The sequence below is a fragment of the Rhinolophus ferrumequinum genome, chromosome 2 (genome assembly GCF_004115265.2).
Source record: "Rhinolophus ferrumequinum isolate MPI-CBG mRhiFer1 chromosome 2, mRhiFer1_v1.p, whole genome shotgun sequence".
NCBI classification, from domain to species: Eukaryota; Metazoa; Chordata; class Mammalia; order Chiroptera; family Rhinolophidae; genus Rhinolophus; species Rhinolophus ferrumequinum.
The window spans coordinates 89,972,610-89,990,934 of NC_046285.1; the positions used below are offsets into that span (position 1 = coordinate 89,972,610).

At 38.4% G+C, this 18,325-nt stretch overlaps 1 protein-coding gene across 2 annotated transcripts in view; it reads left to right on the forward strand.

Annotated features, from left to right (window-relative positions):
• Window positions 1-980: 980 nt before the first annotated feature.
• Window positions 981-18,325, forward strand: part of NCAM2 (neural cell adhesion molecule 2) — a 457,120-nt gene continuing 439,775 nt past the window's right edge. Inside the window, exon 1 of one of the 2 annotated variants that reach the window (XM_033135548.1) lies at window positions 981-1,277. In XM_033135548.1, the coding sequence (XP_032991439.1) occupies window positions 1,223-1,277 (55 nt within the window). In that variant the 5' untranslated portion in view covers window positions 981-1,222. The remainder of the gene's footprint in view (window positions 1,278-18,325) is intronic. The other variant, XM_033135550.1, reaches the window with a different exon arrangement.

Here is an 18,325-nt window from a genome sequence, read left to right on the forward strand (position 1 = left end):
TCCGGATAGGAGAGTTTTAGCTCTGGGGCTCGCTATGGCTCCATCACTACATTTTACACGCGCACACATACACGCAGGTGTGTATGAGGGGATGGCTTCGGGAAGGATCCCCACGCAACTCATCTTTGTACAATTCCAGGCGCTCCCTCATCGTACCCCTCATGGGGACCTGGCCAGTGCTGTGCGCTGGGGACCGCTGAGGGTGGCTAGGGCAGACTTTGGACTTCTCCAAGGACGCTGATAACACTGACAGCCGAGTTTAACGCAGCTCCTCCAACATCTCGCCCCCTCCCCAATCTCTCTCCCTTAAGGTACCTGCTGTTACCAGCAGTGGGTCGACATGGATAAGAAACGCCGTGTACCTTTTCCGCCTGCCCTTTAGATCCGGAACAGACAGCCAGTGTAGACACTAGAGGACAACTGCTTCCCCTCTGGCGCGGCAGAGTGGAAACCGTGGGAAAGGGGCACCCTGCTGAAGGTTTGAGCGAGGGCCTGGGAGGGACAAGTATTCTCTCTCCCGAACGCCGTTGGAAGGATGAGATCTGCAGACTAACCCACCGGCCCTCAGATTCCCCGCATCGGCTAAGCTCTGGGCACGCTTGGCGTGCGGGGCCGGGCGGCCGTTTGCAGCATCTGCATCAGCTTAAGCGGCTCGTTTCCGCGAACTGGCCGGCAGTGGTGCAAGAGCTCGAGGTTTCCTTCCCTCCGGGGCACAGAGGCGTCTGTTAACTTGCGGATGGCCGCCGGGCTGAGCGTAGGGCCTCCACTCGCAGACATGCTCCCGTAGGCCCAGTCGCAGCGGCCCCTCTAGCTGGAGGCATCAGGAACCGAACTCGCGTCTCCGAGCTCGAGTGCGGACGAATCCTGGGGCCGCGCGCCTCGCGGAGGCCGCCTCCGTGCGGCGCGGAGGGATACGCCTCGGCCGCACCTCCCCTCCTCGCGCTCCCGCCCCCGCCTCCCTCCCAGCCCGGCTCTGCTGCCGCCACGGCGGCCGCTGCTGCTGCTGCTGCTGCCGCCGCCGCCGCCGCCGCTGCCTGGATATAGTGCGGCAAGGAGCGGAGCTTGCAGTCACTTTGCGAGGAGGAGCGCGCGGGCTGCGGGCGGCTGGGGCACCCCGGGAGTGGCGCCGGCTCTACCTGAGGCGGCCGTGGAAGCGGAAGGTTCTCTCTCCAGGGCTGGACTTAATAACTTTGGAAGTGTCCACCAGTGTCACGTCCTGAACATGAGCCTCCTCCTCTCCTTCTACCTGCTCGGGTTGCTTGTCAGTAGCGGGCAAGGTAGGAGTGTGGTTCTTTATTGCATTTACTTTCCCTCCCCCTTCCACCCAACCCTGAGAGGCAGAGGGAGGCACAAGGAGGTTTAAATGGAAGAACTAAAGTTATAGTTATTGTTGTCGTTATTATTTTCGCTGCCGCTCAAAACTGCATGTGTATCTTAAATAAGAGAAAATACAGAATTGGAATTGGGCATCCGTGAGCAGGAGACTGAGGCAAACTGCTTCTTTTCTGGGATCTTGGCTTTCTCTGGTTTTCATTATCAAACATTGGATGAGTCTGTTGGTGTGTCTTTACAACAGTTAAATAGCTGAGGTTGCGGGAGGAAGGGGAACGGTGATGTTTTACAGAAGCAGCAAAAACTATCAGCATTAAACTCGTTTTTGACATATCTGTTGTGTGCAAGAAATTCAGTTCATAGAGACTCTCTGTTTTCCCCGCTTTCCCAAGACCCCAATTCCTGACTGGGAAGTGAACGATGATGGCTTATTTCTGTTGAAAACTAGGAGAGCAGAGAGGGGCCATGGATGTCGTGTGTAAGAAAGCAAATGGAAAAAATTAGGGATGTGTTGCAGTCATTCATTTTCACACCTTCCCCCTTGTTAATACATCAAGGTTGAAAATTTTTATAACATCAGATTGTTATTACACTTGTAAGGATTTTTTTTTTCCAGCTTGTGGAGAACTAGTGGGAGCATTTATCTCTTAAGAAAAAGAAAAAGAAAAGGAAAAAGCCACACACACACACACAAAAAAGCAGAATAATAACCTGAGAGAAAATTTGTGAAAGCTACCTCTGTTTATCTGTATAGAAATATATGTGAATTTGTCTTGCTTTTTTTTTTAAGATAGTTCACATTCACACAAAACATATTTATAATAAATGGAGGTATTTTCAACTATCCAGACAAGTTTGGACATTTAATTGAGGACACAAAATGTTAAAACATGCATTGGTGAAGTCTGTAAAGGAAAAGAAAATAGCAGTGATTTTGTGATGTGTAATCATTTAGAGAATGTTATATTATTAGTACTGCATGGAACTGGTTTTGGAGGAAAAATAAATTGCAAGACAAGTTAAAATATCTCCACTGTATTCCATTCTAAGCATTTTTTAGCCACTTCTACGTTGCTCACTTGGTCCAGCAGGGGGTGGTAGAACTCCATTTTAAGCCTAGAAATGGTGGTTTCTGCTCTTCCACAGTTGCTGGGTCCTTCTATCATTCTTCAGCAGGGCTTGACAATTTGGGTACGAAACCTTCGTTTCTCTGCCCTTCTCCTCCCTAAAGCTATAGTGTTAGTGGCTGATGAAACACGATTAGATGCAGATTTTATGTTCAGAATGCAAACATTGGATGTTGCTATAGTTTGTAAAGTGTCTTAGTGAGATGCTGCTCATTTTCCCTTAATAATATAGAGTATGCAAAATTTCAGTCGTAGTATATTTGCAGCTATGTCCATCTGAAGCTAATATTATCCCAATTGGTTAATTCAATCACTGTTATAGCAAAAATCAACGTATACTTTATGCCCTATAGATATGCTGCTTTAATTTTTGGAGAGATTCTGATTATGTTCAACTGTTCATTTATAATATAGACAGGTATTTCTGAATACTAACAAGAAGTCCCTGAAAATTGCAGTTAAAATACCACTGCAATTAACCAAGTGTAGATAGTATGGAGCACAATGGGGGCATAACAGGAAGCAAGTTTATGCAGACTTATCATTACATTGTTACTGGTTTGGAGAAGAAAAATGTCTCAGTTGTGGACTGTGTGAATTTCCATTGTAGACCTTAAATGTGTTGGCATTTGGAGGATACAAGGGAAATGTAGGAATGTTTAAATAGTACATAGAGACACATATAATTTGGGTCTACATATGTAACGTATGTGTGATTTACCCAATCTATAATTCAGAATGCAGGGTCATTATAAAGTGGAGCTCTGAAACTGAAACGTGCCTGAAGGGGAGCCCGTATTCACTGCAATAAAACAGGGAAGGAGGCGAGAATTGTTCTAAGGATCTCTCTATCTAGTACAATTTAAAAATGCATGGCACTCACAGAGGCATAGATGCACATCAGAGAGACCTAGCTTTTGTGAAACGAAACATGTAGTACTTCTGTGCCTTGTGCCCTAATGAAGTCAAGATGCTTAGAAACAGCAAGCCTGATCCAGGAGTCCAATTCCTCTATGCTAGTGTTTTGTTCTCCAATTAAGGATGTAGCAAGAAGTATGAGACACTCCCCTGGGAGCAGTTTTTATAAAAAAAAAAAAAAAGGATCTGGTGTAACTCATAATTTTGTTTATTCTTTTATAAAGGGGGGCATGGAAAAACCCTCCAGTCAGTGATCCCTGGACTTGCCTTAGAAATACTAAAATTCTAGCTTGCTGATTTATGTTTCCAACAATATACTTGCAGGGGATTTTATGAAGCATGATTGAAGCTATTGCCGTGGAAAGTGGTGTGCAGTTAGACTGGGGAAAGGCAGCGGTGATGTATTCCCTTTTAAGTAGTCAAAACGTTTTGAATTGCAGCAGTTGAATAGGAGAAAATAACAGAATTGAAAAACTGACTAACTTAAGTGGATGCCAATACCGTGATTAGCTAATACGGCCTAATAGTTCTATTTCTAACTTTCAACACAACATGATTGTTCTACTGTAGTGAGAGCATTTTTTTATTACAGCAGAAATGCTTCTTTAAAAGCCTCTCATTTCCACTGCAAGATTAATATCTAATGAAATAAGGTTAGGATTTAATTGTCTAGTCTGGATTTAATTGTCAACGGAAAGGGGATTCTATAACTCTAACTTCTGCAATTATTTTTCCTTTGTATTCAAAAGTTGGTCACAGCCTCTGTCATCATAAATCTCAAGTGATAATTTGAGTCTGTGATTCACAGTGCATTTGGATCTATGCAAATTTAGATTCCCAAACTAGTACTACGTAGGGATTGCTTTCTTGAAGCCTTTTTAATTTCTAAATCATTTTCTTCATCTTCTAAAAATTACCCAAGTATGATTAATAAAATCTGTTACTGGATGTTCACATAGATACAACAGAAGCATTGTTGTACGAAAAGGTAAGGTGAAAACAGAGCTATCTCTCTTGCAATTCACTTCACTCATATGTAGTCAGAACACTTACCTAAGCCAAAATCACGGGGAGAGGGAAGTGAATTGCCCAGTTAATTAGTTAAGTTTACAAGCATCTGCTTCCATTTACTCTTTATGGTTAACTACTAGTGAGTCATCATTCATTAGAGAAGTGTACCTTCTACAAATCAAGCACAGGTGTGTGTGGGTGTCTACTGGTGTCAGGTCTGCAGGAAGGTCTCCACAAACCTATCTTCTGCGTAGCGTGTTACACAGTTACAGCTTCTCTCCCAGCCTTTTGCTGCCTACCCTGCTCTAATTCTCTGTGGTCAGCCTCTTTTTGCTAGGTTTCTAGTCAACTCCATATTCATTTGTACTTAGGGAAGATAGGCTATGTAAATTAATATCGATATTCTCAGTGAGTAGCCCAGAGAGTTTCTTTCCCTGCTTTACATCAGAGGCATTAAGCAGAGCATTTTTGGTCACTTTAGTTCTAATGATGAATCGGAGCCCAGAGAGCAAGAAGGGAAGTTGGTGGGTCCCGGGTGTCCAATGAGTTTTTTCAATGACACAGGGGGCTGATGTTTTCCCAGAGGTAATGTTCTATTAGAGAAGCAATTAGTGGAACAAAAGAACCTCATTCAGGACAAAAAGAAAGTCGAACTTTATATAATTTAGTAAATAAAATGGCTTTCATCTACCACAGAACTAGTTTGCAATGGGACTGAGAAATGACTACAGAAACCAGGGCTGGTAACCACGCCGAAGAGTGTAATTTGTTTTTGTCTGAATCCTCAGGAGGGAGCATTGCAAAGGGAAGTAGGGTTGTCACTCTGAAGCCTCTGGAACTAGTCCTGCTGCTTTCGCTGGCTTTTGACATTGGGAAAATGATTTTAATTTATCTGTTTTCAGGGTCATCTCTCGTAGCAGTGAACTTTCAAGAGCATGAAGAAAGTGCTCGATATGTGGTAGAGGGAGTCTGAATTGCTTTTGTTGCGTCAGTCCAAAATAAAATTAATCCTCTGGGTGTTAGCCTATGCAAAATTAAATTAATAATTTTAATATTCTTATAAAGGAAATTCATTGTTTTTCAAGTTTTATTGACCTAGATTCGAAATTCCTTGTGCAGTTTATACTATCCCAATTATATTGAAGATAGGCCTATTAAAAAGATTATAAATTAGTTTTAATTTTCCAAATTATCTGATACGAAAGCACATTAAGATACAAGCAGTGTTTTTATGCTTTCTATTAAATGTAATATTCCTGAGCTTCATAGAGCCAAGCTATCTTTAATTTAGCAAATGAAAATGCTTGTATGTAGAACTCTTTTAAATATTTTAATAAATTTTAACTATTCACAACTATAATAATAGTGCCGATACCAAATAGCAATCAGTATACTTTGTAGTTTCACATATTCACTTGTGCCACTAACCATAGTTAAGAGAGATGATGGGGAATTTGAAGAATGATGATGAAAGTTGGAAGAATTTCAGGTCAATTGATCAAAATTTTGTTATTGAAACTAGCTGGGAAGGGGAAGGAACACTGGACTTGAAACCAGAAGACGTAAACCACTAAGAGTCCCTTGACTTTGAAGAAGCAACTTAAACTCTCAGAACCATTATTTGCTTATTTGGAAATCTGATATAAATACGTCTGGCTAGTTGGCCTTGCCATGTGGCCTGCCATGAGGAGCAATTGTGATGATAGACGTGTGTAGCCGTCTTGTAAAACGTCAACCTTACTATGACAGACATTGTTTATACTTTTGGTATAACATATAGTCAATTCTGCCTGTGGTTTAAAAACATCTCATTCAATTTTTAAAAATCGTCATGAGCTGCTCTGTGATTAGAAAAACATATTCAGGCAGAGATGATCTAATTCATTGATAAGGGGACTTATTCATTATTTATTCATTCATCAGACATGTATTAAATGTCTGCAGTGTCTCAAACACTTTATTGGAATCATTCTTAAAAATGATTGCATAGGTTGTGTGATGAACAACTCCAGGGGGCGCCACTCATTGCCATAGAACGCATATTTATTTTCACAATTTTCCAGCAGATGGCAGTAAAGGGGCTTGAGGAAGGGGTTTCTTTTTGTATGAATCCCTTCTGTGGGCCAACACCAGGCTGGTGGTATTAGTCGCTGAGAGGGTTAGGCTGGGCACTCAGTTAGGATAAGTGACTTATTAAAGGCATAATAGAAAAGTAGAAGGGTTAATAACTAGAGCTCTGGTCTCTAAACTGTTAACTTAGTTCTCTGAAGACCAAAATTCTGAATCAGTTATTTATTTATTTAAAATGAAGAATCGAACATTTCTTCAGCTCAATGTATAATCATAACGCTTAAGTTCTGTGCCATTTTGTCAGTCAATCAATTAATAAATAGTTGTTCAGACCTTACAATGAATATAATGCCAGCATCTTGTAACCGTATAGACCACTTTTTGGAAGTGCTTTCAACCAGTTTATAACTAATCATTAAGAATTCAAGAGACTATTAACTTTATTTTATGAGTGAAAAAATTGAAGTGCAGAGGGATTATCTGACTTGCCTGTATCAACTATAGTTAGGAGTTATCTGGAATTAAGATTAAATATTCTCACTTCTGGTTCAGTGCCTATTTTTTAAGGATTTAATGTTTGAAAATTTGCATGTGAGGAGAAGGAGTGGTGCATAGAATTCAACGTTAATAGTTGAGAAGACAAAAACATATATAAATTTAAAAAGCCAAATAAGCATGTGAGAGATCTATAAAACTGTTCAACCAAATGTTGCCAAATGAGTAAAGGTATTGTATAATTAACTAAAAATAAGTGATTTAAATAAGTGCTTCAGAATTCAGTACCTAGAAAAAGCTAACATTTGTTGAGTGTGTACTAATAGCAGGCTCTATTGTAAGTACTTCACATGTATTAACTAGCTTAATATGTTCAAGAGCTCTCTAATTACTTCATGTTATTATTCTCCTTGCATACTTGAAGGCTATGAGACATAGAAAATTTAAATAACTGTCTAAGGTTGCACAGAAACAAAGATTTGAACTCAGGACATGTGTAAAGACTTCCCTTTCAGCTAGGACACCACCTTGCCACTTAGTGAAGCAGACAGGTGTTCAATATGGTAAGAGTAAAGGGAGAAAATAATACAAGGAGAAAAAAAAAAAAGGTAAACAAGTTGTAGGAAAGGAGGGGATGTTCAGAGGACAGCAGTAATCCAGTTAAGGTTTGGAAAGGTGAGTTGTTAGACTCAATTATGGAAATATTGGTGGGACTGGGAGGCAGAAAGGTCTTGAGGCCAAGCTGAGTTTGAAGCTATTGTGTAGATTTTGGGAGCCATTGTTTGGGCAGGAAAATAATGTGGTTCAAGTTTTGTTTTGTTTTTAAGTCTACAGGCGCTGTGTGGGTGGACCAGAGGAAAATGATAAAGGAGTGGGCATGACGTGTGTTTCTATGAGAGAACTAATGGATCTTAATAACAAATTTGACTTGGGAAATTGAGAGGGAAGTGGTGCCTGAAGTTTTAAGCCACCTTGACAGAAATCATGGTTATACTCTAATAGAAATAGAGAAATAAAGAAAACCAAGCATGGTGTTGTTTGTTTTTTTTTCTTTTTTGCTTGTTTGTAATTTTCGAAAATGATATGTTGTGTTTGAGGTATCTGTGGAACATCTAGATAGAAATGTCATCAGTACATTTTGAAAGGCCTGTTGTTGATCTTTGTCATTTCTTCAGAATCTTTATTGTCATTTATTTAATTTCTGTCTCTGTCTTGTTCTTCCATCACAATTTGTACTCTCGTATTATTTAGCTTGTCTGGAATTTTGAGTAAAATCTCAGAAGCATGTCGGTTAAATTTCCTTTTCTTATCTATTCTTCATTCATTTTCTCTGCTTGTTCATAGGTTGTTTTTTGTTTGTTTGTTTGTTTTTTCCTTTTCATTCTATGGAAATTCAAAAACAAAACAAAATATGGCAAAATAAAAAGGACACCAAAAAAAAAAAATCACAGAAAAAAAGAAGTAACCAAAACAAAACAACAAATAAATTTGATATTGAATATATGGAGTTGAAAATTTTTCTGTTAGTACCCAAGGGAACTAATAGTTTTGAGGGTCTACTCTAATAGGCATTTAATCCTGATAAAAATCACATTTGATTGGTGATGTTTTGAGATTGAGAGTGTCTGATTTGCCTAGAGCTATTAACTAAGTTCTGTTGCTGACACCCAAATTTATAGCCAATGAACATCAAATGCATTTAAGATATAATTCAATCTTTTCTGCTTCTGTGTGTTTCTTTGGTACATATTACCTCATATGCTGTTGTTAAGTGGGGATGATGCAGGAATTGTGTTCATATATATATCTATGATTTCTTCACCTCATTAATTTTAAATGATCTGGAGCAAACTTTCTCACAATTAAAGAGAACTCCTTAGCAATCTATGAAGATGTTAAAAAATACGAAAAATCAACTTAAATGCCTTCCCTTAGTGCAAGTATTAGTTTAGTAATTTGAAGAACCGTCTTGATTTCCACTACTATGTATCTGGCAATGGTGAGAGTGCAGCTAAAGAAACTGAGAAGTCATTTTCTTCTGTGTTAAAATGACGTGTTTGTTTACTTGTTCATTGTTTTTATTTAAAAAAAAAAAAAAAAAACTACACCCTGGATCATAGTTTTCAAAATGAATGTCCTTCAGGGTTTGCATCTTGAAAGAAAATAGAGAAACTAGGTACAAATACACCAGTAGAGATTTAACTATGCTAATATTTTAATTAAGATACTATAGTTTTGTTATTGCTTGATTACACATATTTGGAGGTTTTGAATGTTCTGACCTATAATCTTGTTCTTTCCTGTAAGTCCTGATATACCCTTTTACTGCACAATTTTTCACATATCAGTGTTTTTACAGATGCATATACGGTGTTAGAGAAGAAACACATGTCACTACTTGTAAAGTAAACCAATGTAATATGGCTAAGACCTATATTATAGTATCAGAGCGAAGTTCCCAGTTGAAGAAAATAAGTACACTTGTACTTTTGTCATATGTATGGAAGGTTTGTGGACAGTTTTTCTGTCATTGTAACTCATCCATATCCAACCAGTTTTCTAGTATCTGTAATACTAGTCTTTCTGATATATACATATATATGTACATATATATATGTATATGTGTACATACATATATATATATATGCCTTACTTCATCTCTCTCTAAATATTATTATACACCAATAACAAATATGTTATAAAATACATCATGAAGTATATGCCATATACATTTTAAATGTATTTACTTAGACAAAATACTTATAATTGGAGTTCCACGATTGTCCTGAAAGGTAGATACTATCCTGATTTAGATAAGAGGAAAATGAACCTCAAAGAGGTGAAATAACTTGTCTAAGAAGAAAGATATAAAGAATGGTAGGACCAGGACTTGGTATAAATATTTTCTTCTAGATACAGTATATTTTCCTATTATAATGTCTCTGCTTTTACCTAAATACATTTTACTCACACATTTGGAGCAACTCTCAAAAATGACTCTGCCATATAGTACATATTTTATGTCATTATGCTCTTCAAAGATACCTTTGAAGTGTGTTTACGGACACACACTGTTCATTTTAATTAGGGGTCTACCTGTCATTGGAATTATTTGGGAGTTCTTAGGACTATTAAGACTTTATCTTTTATTCATTTGCACAATCTTGTTTTCTCAGCCTCATGCTTGGTACTCTGCACACTAAACACTCTTGTGCCATCCTTGGTTTTTCCAGACTGGACTGTATGTCCACCCCTACCCCCATGTATTTTATACTTTTCCTTCCATTCTTTGCCTGGACAATTGCTATTATTTTTCTTTAAGACTCAACTCAAGCATTTTATCACTGAAGGCATCTTTCTCTCTTTCAACAAATCTGTATTAATAGCTTACTACATACCAGTCAATGTGAAGGCACTGGAGATCCAATCTAAGATGCTAACACACCTGAATTCTGCATGTCAAACTGCACTGTAGTCTAGGTGATCTGCCATTTGAACAAACTCCATGAGAGCAAGAATGCCTTTCTATGTGGCTTTTCATTAAATAGAACGTACTTGAGTAGGGAATTCACTGTAAAGTCGTATGCGTATTCCTGGGACATAGTAGGTGCTTAACAAATACAGACGGTGCCACAAAAAGTGTATATACATTTTAAGAAAGGAAAACTATTAAAATTGTAATACTGAATATATACCGATAACAAAAGATGAATACAAGTCACATTTCACTTCTGCCATTACAAGAGGTGCTCAGAGTGGTTACCATCAGCGTCCAGACATTTCTGATTACGGCGAACTACTGCTTGAGCAACTTTGACCAAAGTGTCCACTTGTATACATTTTTGTGACATCCCCGGTATATGCTGAATGAATATTTAGTATTACTCAGCAAGATAAAAACAAAATGGCTGGCTATTTAAAAATATTCTCATATTTACTCAACTTTAGATAATAATTAGGTTCCTTGAAAATATACTGTCTGTAGGTCTGAGTATTTATTTTAAACTTTTGTTTTTATCACTGCTGTGCATGTGATAGGCCTTCAAAAACATGAATATCTATAAAAGAATATCTATAAAATAATCAAGTCACACTGATTATTTAATTCAGGAGGAATAGCAAAGATGACCTGCCTTATATCCTGCACTGAAAATTAATTAGACTGGTAATAAACTTTTAAATGTTGCTAAGATTTGTTCTTTTGAACCTTTATCTGAGGCATAGGTTATGCAATTGAAGTTTCAAAATCTTCAATGTATAGAAATGAATGAGGGTGATATAATATATTGATAGTGGTAAAATTAAGCGGATTAGATATGGTCAATAGTAAATACCTGATATCTCAATAGAGCAATTATTTAAAGTCCTCAAAATCAGAAGTAAGATAATACCCTGGGGTTAATTAAAAGTTGATTATTCAATCAGTGATTACTGGAAGCCAATTCTAAACTGTACAGTTTAACCTCAAAGCATTGTCTCTTGTCTGGTAGCCATATTTTATCATGATTTTATGATGATCTGTAGGTCTGACTTCAGTGATAAAAGCATTTAATTAAACAGAATACATTTTTAGATCATCTAGAATATCATCTATTTATTTCCTTGTCCCTTATTTATCCACTAATGTTACCATTATTGTGTTTGCCACTTTGAACTTGAAATACAGTTTGCAATTAAAGTATTACTGCTGCTTCTGATTCATCCAATTTAACTTGCATTTCCCCCTCACATTTCTCATAATTTATAATTACTTTAACTGTTTGTCTACATGAGTCATTTTGTCCAAAGCCCCCTCAAAAGCCCCACGCTAATGCATTTTACTTCTGTGGGGATTGCGTGTAGTCTTCAATTTAGAAGCAAAACTCAACATAGGTTATTAAATGATATTCGCCAATCTCTGTGCTCTATTGAAAACTTTGACAGTCATATTTGGATAGGAAACATTCAAGTTAGTGTTCTCATATTGAAATAACAGTACAGGATCCTGAGCAAGTATGAACTACCGTAAATTGCTAATGTATTTCTCTTTCAAGTACCAGTTCCAGTTCTACTGTGATGAAGCATTTTATTAAAAACACCCTCCTTTGTGCACTGCATTAATGCAGAGATTGTTTGGTTAATGGTGACTTATTTAAGCAGGTTGTATCTTTTTCTTGCTGGGAAAATAAAAGGATTGAATGTCTTGAGTATGATGGAGAAGGGGACTTATTTATTAGTTAACTTCTACGTTTCTCTTCCTGTTTGGCTGCCTCTTACTCCCATCCCTCATTTAGAAGTCTCCATAACTCAGGTGATGTATGTGGCTGTGGATGTGTGATGGGAGAAGAAAGATTGTGCTAAGAAGTTATGCAGTGGCGTTTTGGAATTGCAACTCCAAACAGGGCTAATTGTGACTCTGAAATACATTCTAACCACTGAGTAAGAAATACGTGCAGGGCGCTGAGACTGAGAAAGGAAAGGAAATGCTAAGTAAAGATCAATCGCTTTTGTTTCAAGGAGGCGAATTCAGCAGCTAAAAGGGAGTGGGAAAGTGGGTGATAGAGTCCAAGTGGCTGGTAGGATAAAGTCTGATGTAGTTATATGGGTACGAAGGGAGACAGAGATGCCCAACGAAACAGAATGATTACAGGCACCTTTATTTCCTCCAGGAGCTGTGTGTGTTTGTAAGTATTTGATGAATTAATTGAATGAAGGGAGTGTCAAAGATAAAGAAAGCCAGACACTAGTTAAAGTGGTAGGAAGAGATTTTAATCAGCAATATACTGTATTGGGGATGTAGTATATTCCGGTGTTCAATAGGGTTTAAAAGCCCGGTGTGAACTGAAAAGTGGTTTGGAGAGGTGACTGGGCATGTTAAGGGAGAATGAAGGAGTCAGGAAGGCGGTGAGGTGAGTGGGAGTTCAGTAGAGTCAGGGAAGCAAAAAATTACAGAAAGCAGAAAGGGGGTCTGTTGGTTCATGTGAAACCCATCTGCATTTGTTAACTGGTGTTTATGAAAGTTAGGCTCCAGCCCTCCCACAGAGCCTGGGAGACGGGTCTAGATTTCAGGTATTGAGTGGAGCACAAAGTCAATTTGGAGGCAGCCTTGAGTTTTTTTCATGCAGACACTTTAAGGGAGGTTAGAGTCATCTATGGACGCAGCCTTGAGCTGGTAAATATTATGTTAGTGTTTTATTCATATTTTTGTAGGCCAAGGTTAAAGCCTAGTTGAGAAGAGGGCTCAGCAGAACCTGGCTAGAGTTTGGTGACTGAGATAATCTTTGTCAGATGCAAATCTGTCAGTCACCCTGCAGGGTGCTTTCATATAGCTTACCTCATTTTTATATTCACAGCATATATAGGCGTTCTGGACTATTATAGTACAGATGAGGAAACTGAATTTCATACAAGTTAAGTCGCATATAATAAGTAAAGGACTGGAAATGCAAATTCAGTTAATATCTGGTTCTAGAACTTGACTCATGTCACTGACTAAAACATGGTTCCTTTGACGTAGCAAGGAGTTGCTGAAGAAAGAATTAGGAGCTACTCTAGTTTCAGATTGTTACCATTGTTTCTGGCTATTTCCTTTGAATAGCGGAACTCTAGGTGAGTGACTACTAATTGGTAAAGGGGTAAATCTTTTAGTGACCTAAAAGATTAATGAACATGGAGAACTTACAGGATTTAGAGATCCTGGGTTGAGATGGTTGCAAGGTGGGACAGTTTGATTGTTCAGGTTAGTATAATTCATTAAGGACTATTTAACATTAATATTTAAATACATATAAGCTATATTTTAAATGGCTTCTCTTACTGTAAAACACTATAATTATTAATAATTCAGTAAGTCATCAGTTTGTGGTTGACTTTCCAAATACTTTCATAATGAAATTACATCACTTTAGGATGCTTTTAGGGGCAAATAAGAGAACACATTCAAAATGGCTTAAAAATAAAAATCTACTACAGCATGAAAGAAGCAATCTGGAGGCAGGTTGGGGTTCATGTTTCTCCTCAGTTTGGACTGTTATTTTCTTGACTTCATGGAAGAAACATGGCTGCAACAATTTCATATATCACCTCCTTATGCAATAAAATCTTAAGTTAGGCAAGATAAATTTAAATAAATTTAAATAAATGAACTCCCCTAAACCAATCACTGGGTGAGGATGACATTACCATGATTTCCCTTGACTAATCAAGAGGGGTATCAGCCTCTCTTGAGGCATATGATTGGCCAATAAAATTCAGCATTAATTTAGTAAGGAAGAGTGGGGGGTGTGATGTGTGGTAAGTAGTCAAATGGTGCTGCTACTGGGATGTTGAATGTGCCCTTTTTGACAGAATATAAACAATATCAAAAGTCAGTATCTATTAAGCACAGTATACCATATTTACGTACTTTGTATGTGTGAAGTACTTTAATTTTTCAAGCTTCCTTATGAGTTTGATTCGGTTTTATAGGAGGAGATACAAAGAGATTCAGTGTTAAAGTGTCTTGTCAAACTCACAGAGCTACTCAGTGGCAAAGGTGGGATTGGAACCCAGGCTGACTGTCAGTGAGTCATCTTTACCTGCCAGGTCACCACACAAGGAAACTGTTAACATGGTGAATAGTTTTATTGTTGTAAAGTTTAGGAATGGGAGGTATGGATAGTAACTTCCTTTGTGAATAGGCTGTCCTGGACAATCGTCTAAGAAAACAATTATACTTGGTCTTTTTTAATATCTATATTTATACATCTTTTACTGTCTTTAAAAAAATAAATAAAGACATTGCATGATGGAAAGATAAAGCAATTTACTTGAGGTCACATACCTGTAAAGTGTTCAAAGTGGGATTTGAATAAAGGCTTATTTTGAATGTGAAGCCTTGAGTGCCTCCCACTGTGCAATGTGTGAGGACTGCAGTTCAAGTGTGTCAGGGGCAGGGTAAAAGATAAGGATTAAAATACATTGCATAAACCTTACTGGCTCTCCAGAAATTTACAATATAAAAGGAGCTATTTTTTTTTCAAGGAAATATATTTAATTGCTTTAATTTTTCTTCCAAACTAGACAGGAAAATAATGTTCTCAAGTTTAAGGATGCTTAGAAAAACATTCATTTCCTTTCTGCAAGAGATGGGGAAAAACAGAAATAAGGATCAGGGTCTTCTTTAGAGGGAGCAGGTGAAATGAAAATGAGGAATACTGATTTTAAATTGCAGAGACAGGTTAAATATTTAAAGGAGTAGACTCACTAATCAGGGTTCTAATCTAATCTAATCTAATCTAACCTAACAACCTAGACCAAGATATGAGCTATACTGGTTGTTGGCCTCTTGATGGCTTCTTCCTGAGACTACATGGTGAATCAAAAGGCAGGATAGAGATTGAGGTGCTTAGGGTATAAAATTATGTGCTTACTCTGTAATTACTGTTTTTTAGTTAGATACTCTGTCTTTTTCTTTTTTTTAGCATATGTAAGTGTGTGTGTGTGTGTGTGTGAGTGTGTGTGTGTTTGTGTTTCTATGCACATATACATATGTATATAAAAACTTTGGAAAGCCATTCCATCATTCCATACTGTGTTAAAATGTTTGCTATATTTGTTTTATTAGTGCTGAAATTCATGAATATTTTAAACAACTTGTTCTTTGCTGCGCCTTTCCTCTAAGACGAAAATGCACTCCACGATAAAACATTGGACTTTATTCACATTTTGTATAACTGAAGACTAATTAGCCATTGTTTACCGTTTCCCGGAAAGTAAGACCTAGCCAGACAATCATCACTTATGGGTCTTTTGGAGCAAACATTAGTATAAGACCCGGTCTTATATTATCTTATATAAGACGTGGTCTTATAGTAAAATAAGACTGGGCTTTATATTAATTTTTGCTCCTACAGACGCGTTAGAGCTGATTGTCCGGCTAGGTATTATTTTCAGGGAAACATGGTAATTTTTCAAGACTAAAAAACAATATCTGGTGTCTCTCTGTTACACAAAATGAACAGCTGAACAGCTCTTCCACCGTATTTTTTTAAACATACTTCCAGTACACAAACATTCATAATTTATGATGTTTTCCATCAAAACATATCCCCGGAACAGAGATAAAAGCGGCATTTGGAACATGGATGCCTCGGTTCCAGCTCAGGGGCTGGGATTGAAATGCATGCACAGGCTGGAATTCTTCATTTTCATTTTCCCCAATTTGTAATCGAAGACATGAAGGCTGCTTAGTTTCTAGCAGTGTTACGCTCTCTTTTACACTGCAGTGCACAACTCAGTTATGACATTTCTTGTTTCAAAGTTGCTGAACAAATTGTTATACCATATTTGTAATACCCGAGTAAGGACTGGATCATAAAATTGTAGATGCGGATTCTCTTGTATCTCAGTGGTTGATTGCCATGGCCTTTTTGAGGATTCCTACGCAGATAATCTGCTTTTTTTTCTCTGATGACAGAGAACAAATTCATATATGCAAAGCGCTTTTGAGAGATGTGCTGAGAATGTTTTTCCCATAAAGCTTTTCATCTATGCAGGTATTCAAGAGGATTGAGTTCACTTATTGGCAGCAAAGTAATAGTGTTGAAATTAGTGTCTGTTAACTGTATCAGATTTGCTTGTTTATGGTTTTATGAAAAAAGACAGTAATTTAAAAGGAGCTTTCCTTTTTCTATAAATGACATTGAATGGTTCCATTGTTAACGGTTTCTTTGATTTTCTTTTGGTCCCTATGGATTGGTGACGCCACTCAAAATTGTTTCTAGCGTATTCAGAATTCACATTGCGCGGCTGGTTGTTGAAGCATTCTGCCTGAGTTGTTGGCTACTAAATGGATTCTTGCCAGTGCATGGCAGTTCCAGGCATTAAGGCAGATGGCTGGTTAGTGCTAGGGTGAGACTCTTTCTTGTGCACAAGTTGGTTGTGGTTTCCTGTGAAGGAATTATTTGGATTCTGTAGCTCAAATGATATCTTCAGCAAACAATTCAACATCTGTGTTTTATTTCCAACATGAGCGTTTCACACTCAGCACAGCCCAGATCTCTACTTATAAACTGAATATCTAGATATCTTTACATTTCCTTTAGCGTGAAAGCACATTTTTTGATAATTTTACTTGCAAAAATTTTTTTTGTTTGTTGGCATGCAGACACTTTGAGCCTTCCAAATATCCTTCTATGCCAGAGGCTGTATGATAGTTAAGAGCTCAGAGTCTGAAATCTGGCAGTTTTGAAATTAAATCTTGCTCACGCACTTGCTATCTTGAACCCGTGGTTCACTCCTCTATTCCTTAATTATTCTCATCTGCAAAATGGGGGTAATAATAATGTTGATCACATTGTAAGCTTTCGACTATTATTAGCTGTCATTGTTAGTATTCCTGTAAAGCCAAGTTATAATTACCTAGTTTTTGGTAATTTATTAACCAAGCTTCTTTGAAAGACGTCCACAGAGAATTTGGCTTTATGAAAACAATGCTCCAGTCAGATGTACAGGATGCTTATTTTGAGGCCGTTATTAGTTTTGGGAAGCTACTTCATCACTGCACCATGGATGCCATTGTGTTTAGTTTTTCCACACTTTGCCATGGCAGGTGGCAGCTGCTAAGTCGGGCATTTTGAGTGTTTGTGGTATCTACGCTCTCTGCTCCTGTGAGTTAGCCATTTATGATCGTGGTGCAGGACTTCACAGCTGAGGCAGAATGAAGGATTCAGGATAATCATGCAGTTTATTACTTGACCAACTCAGACCTTCTGACTCCTAAATCCAGTGCCACGTCAGTCCCATCAGGGCTGTCCTCCACTTTCAAGGTCTTCCCTCCTCTTTCCCTAACCCTGCTCAGACTGGGATCTGGGTTTAGGTGGGAAGCTCACTGTCTGTGTTTTCGTCTCCAGTCTTCTTCGTCCTTAACTCACTGTCCCTCCTGGTTCTGCTTGACTTTGCGCAGCACCTGGCTGCTGGTTGTTAGATCCCAGACCGGTCCCTGTACAGGGCGGACTAGGAGAGACTGAAGAAAGAGGCAGGCCACTCCAGATTGGCAGGTTTCGTAAGTAAGGGAACTGACATACCCGGTGTGTCTTGGGTGGTCACAGGGCGAGTCGATCTCTGCACCTGCCTGCCAGTACCGTACATGTTTATATAGAGGACTTACCTGTGTTCAGTCACATATACCGTCTAGATGGTCTCAACAATCACTTACGCTCTGCAGGTTTCATTCTCGGAAATGGCTCCCACTGTGCGGAGGGTGGGCAGAGCAGACGTGCCAAGGACAAGGGAGGGGTGAGGAGTTTCTGATCGCCCTGGTGCAGCTCCGATGACCTCCTCCAACATGGGCATTCCCTGTGGTTGTTTCCACAGCGTGCTCAGTGCACAGCGGTTCCCACACTATTGAATCA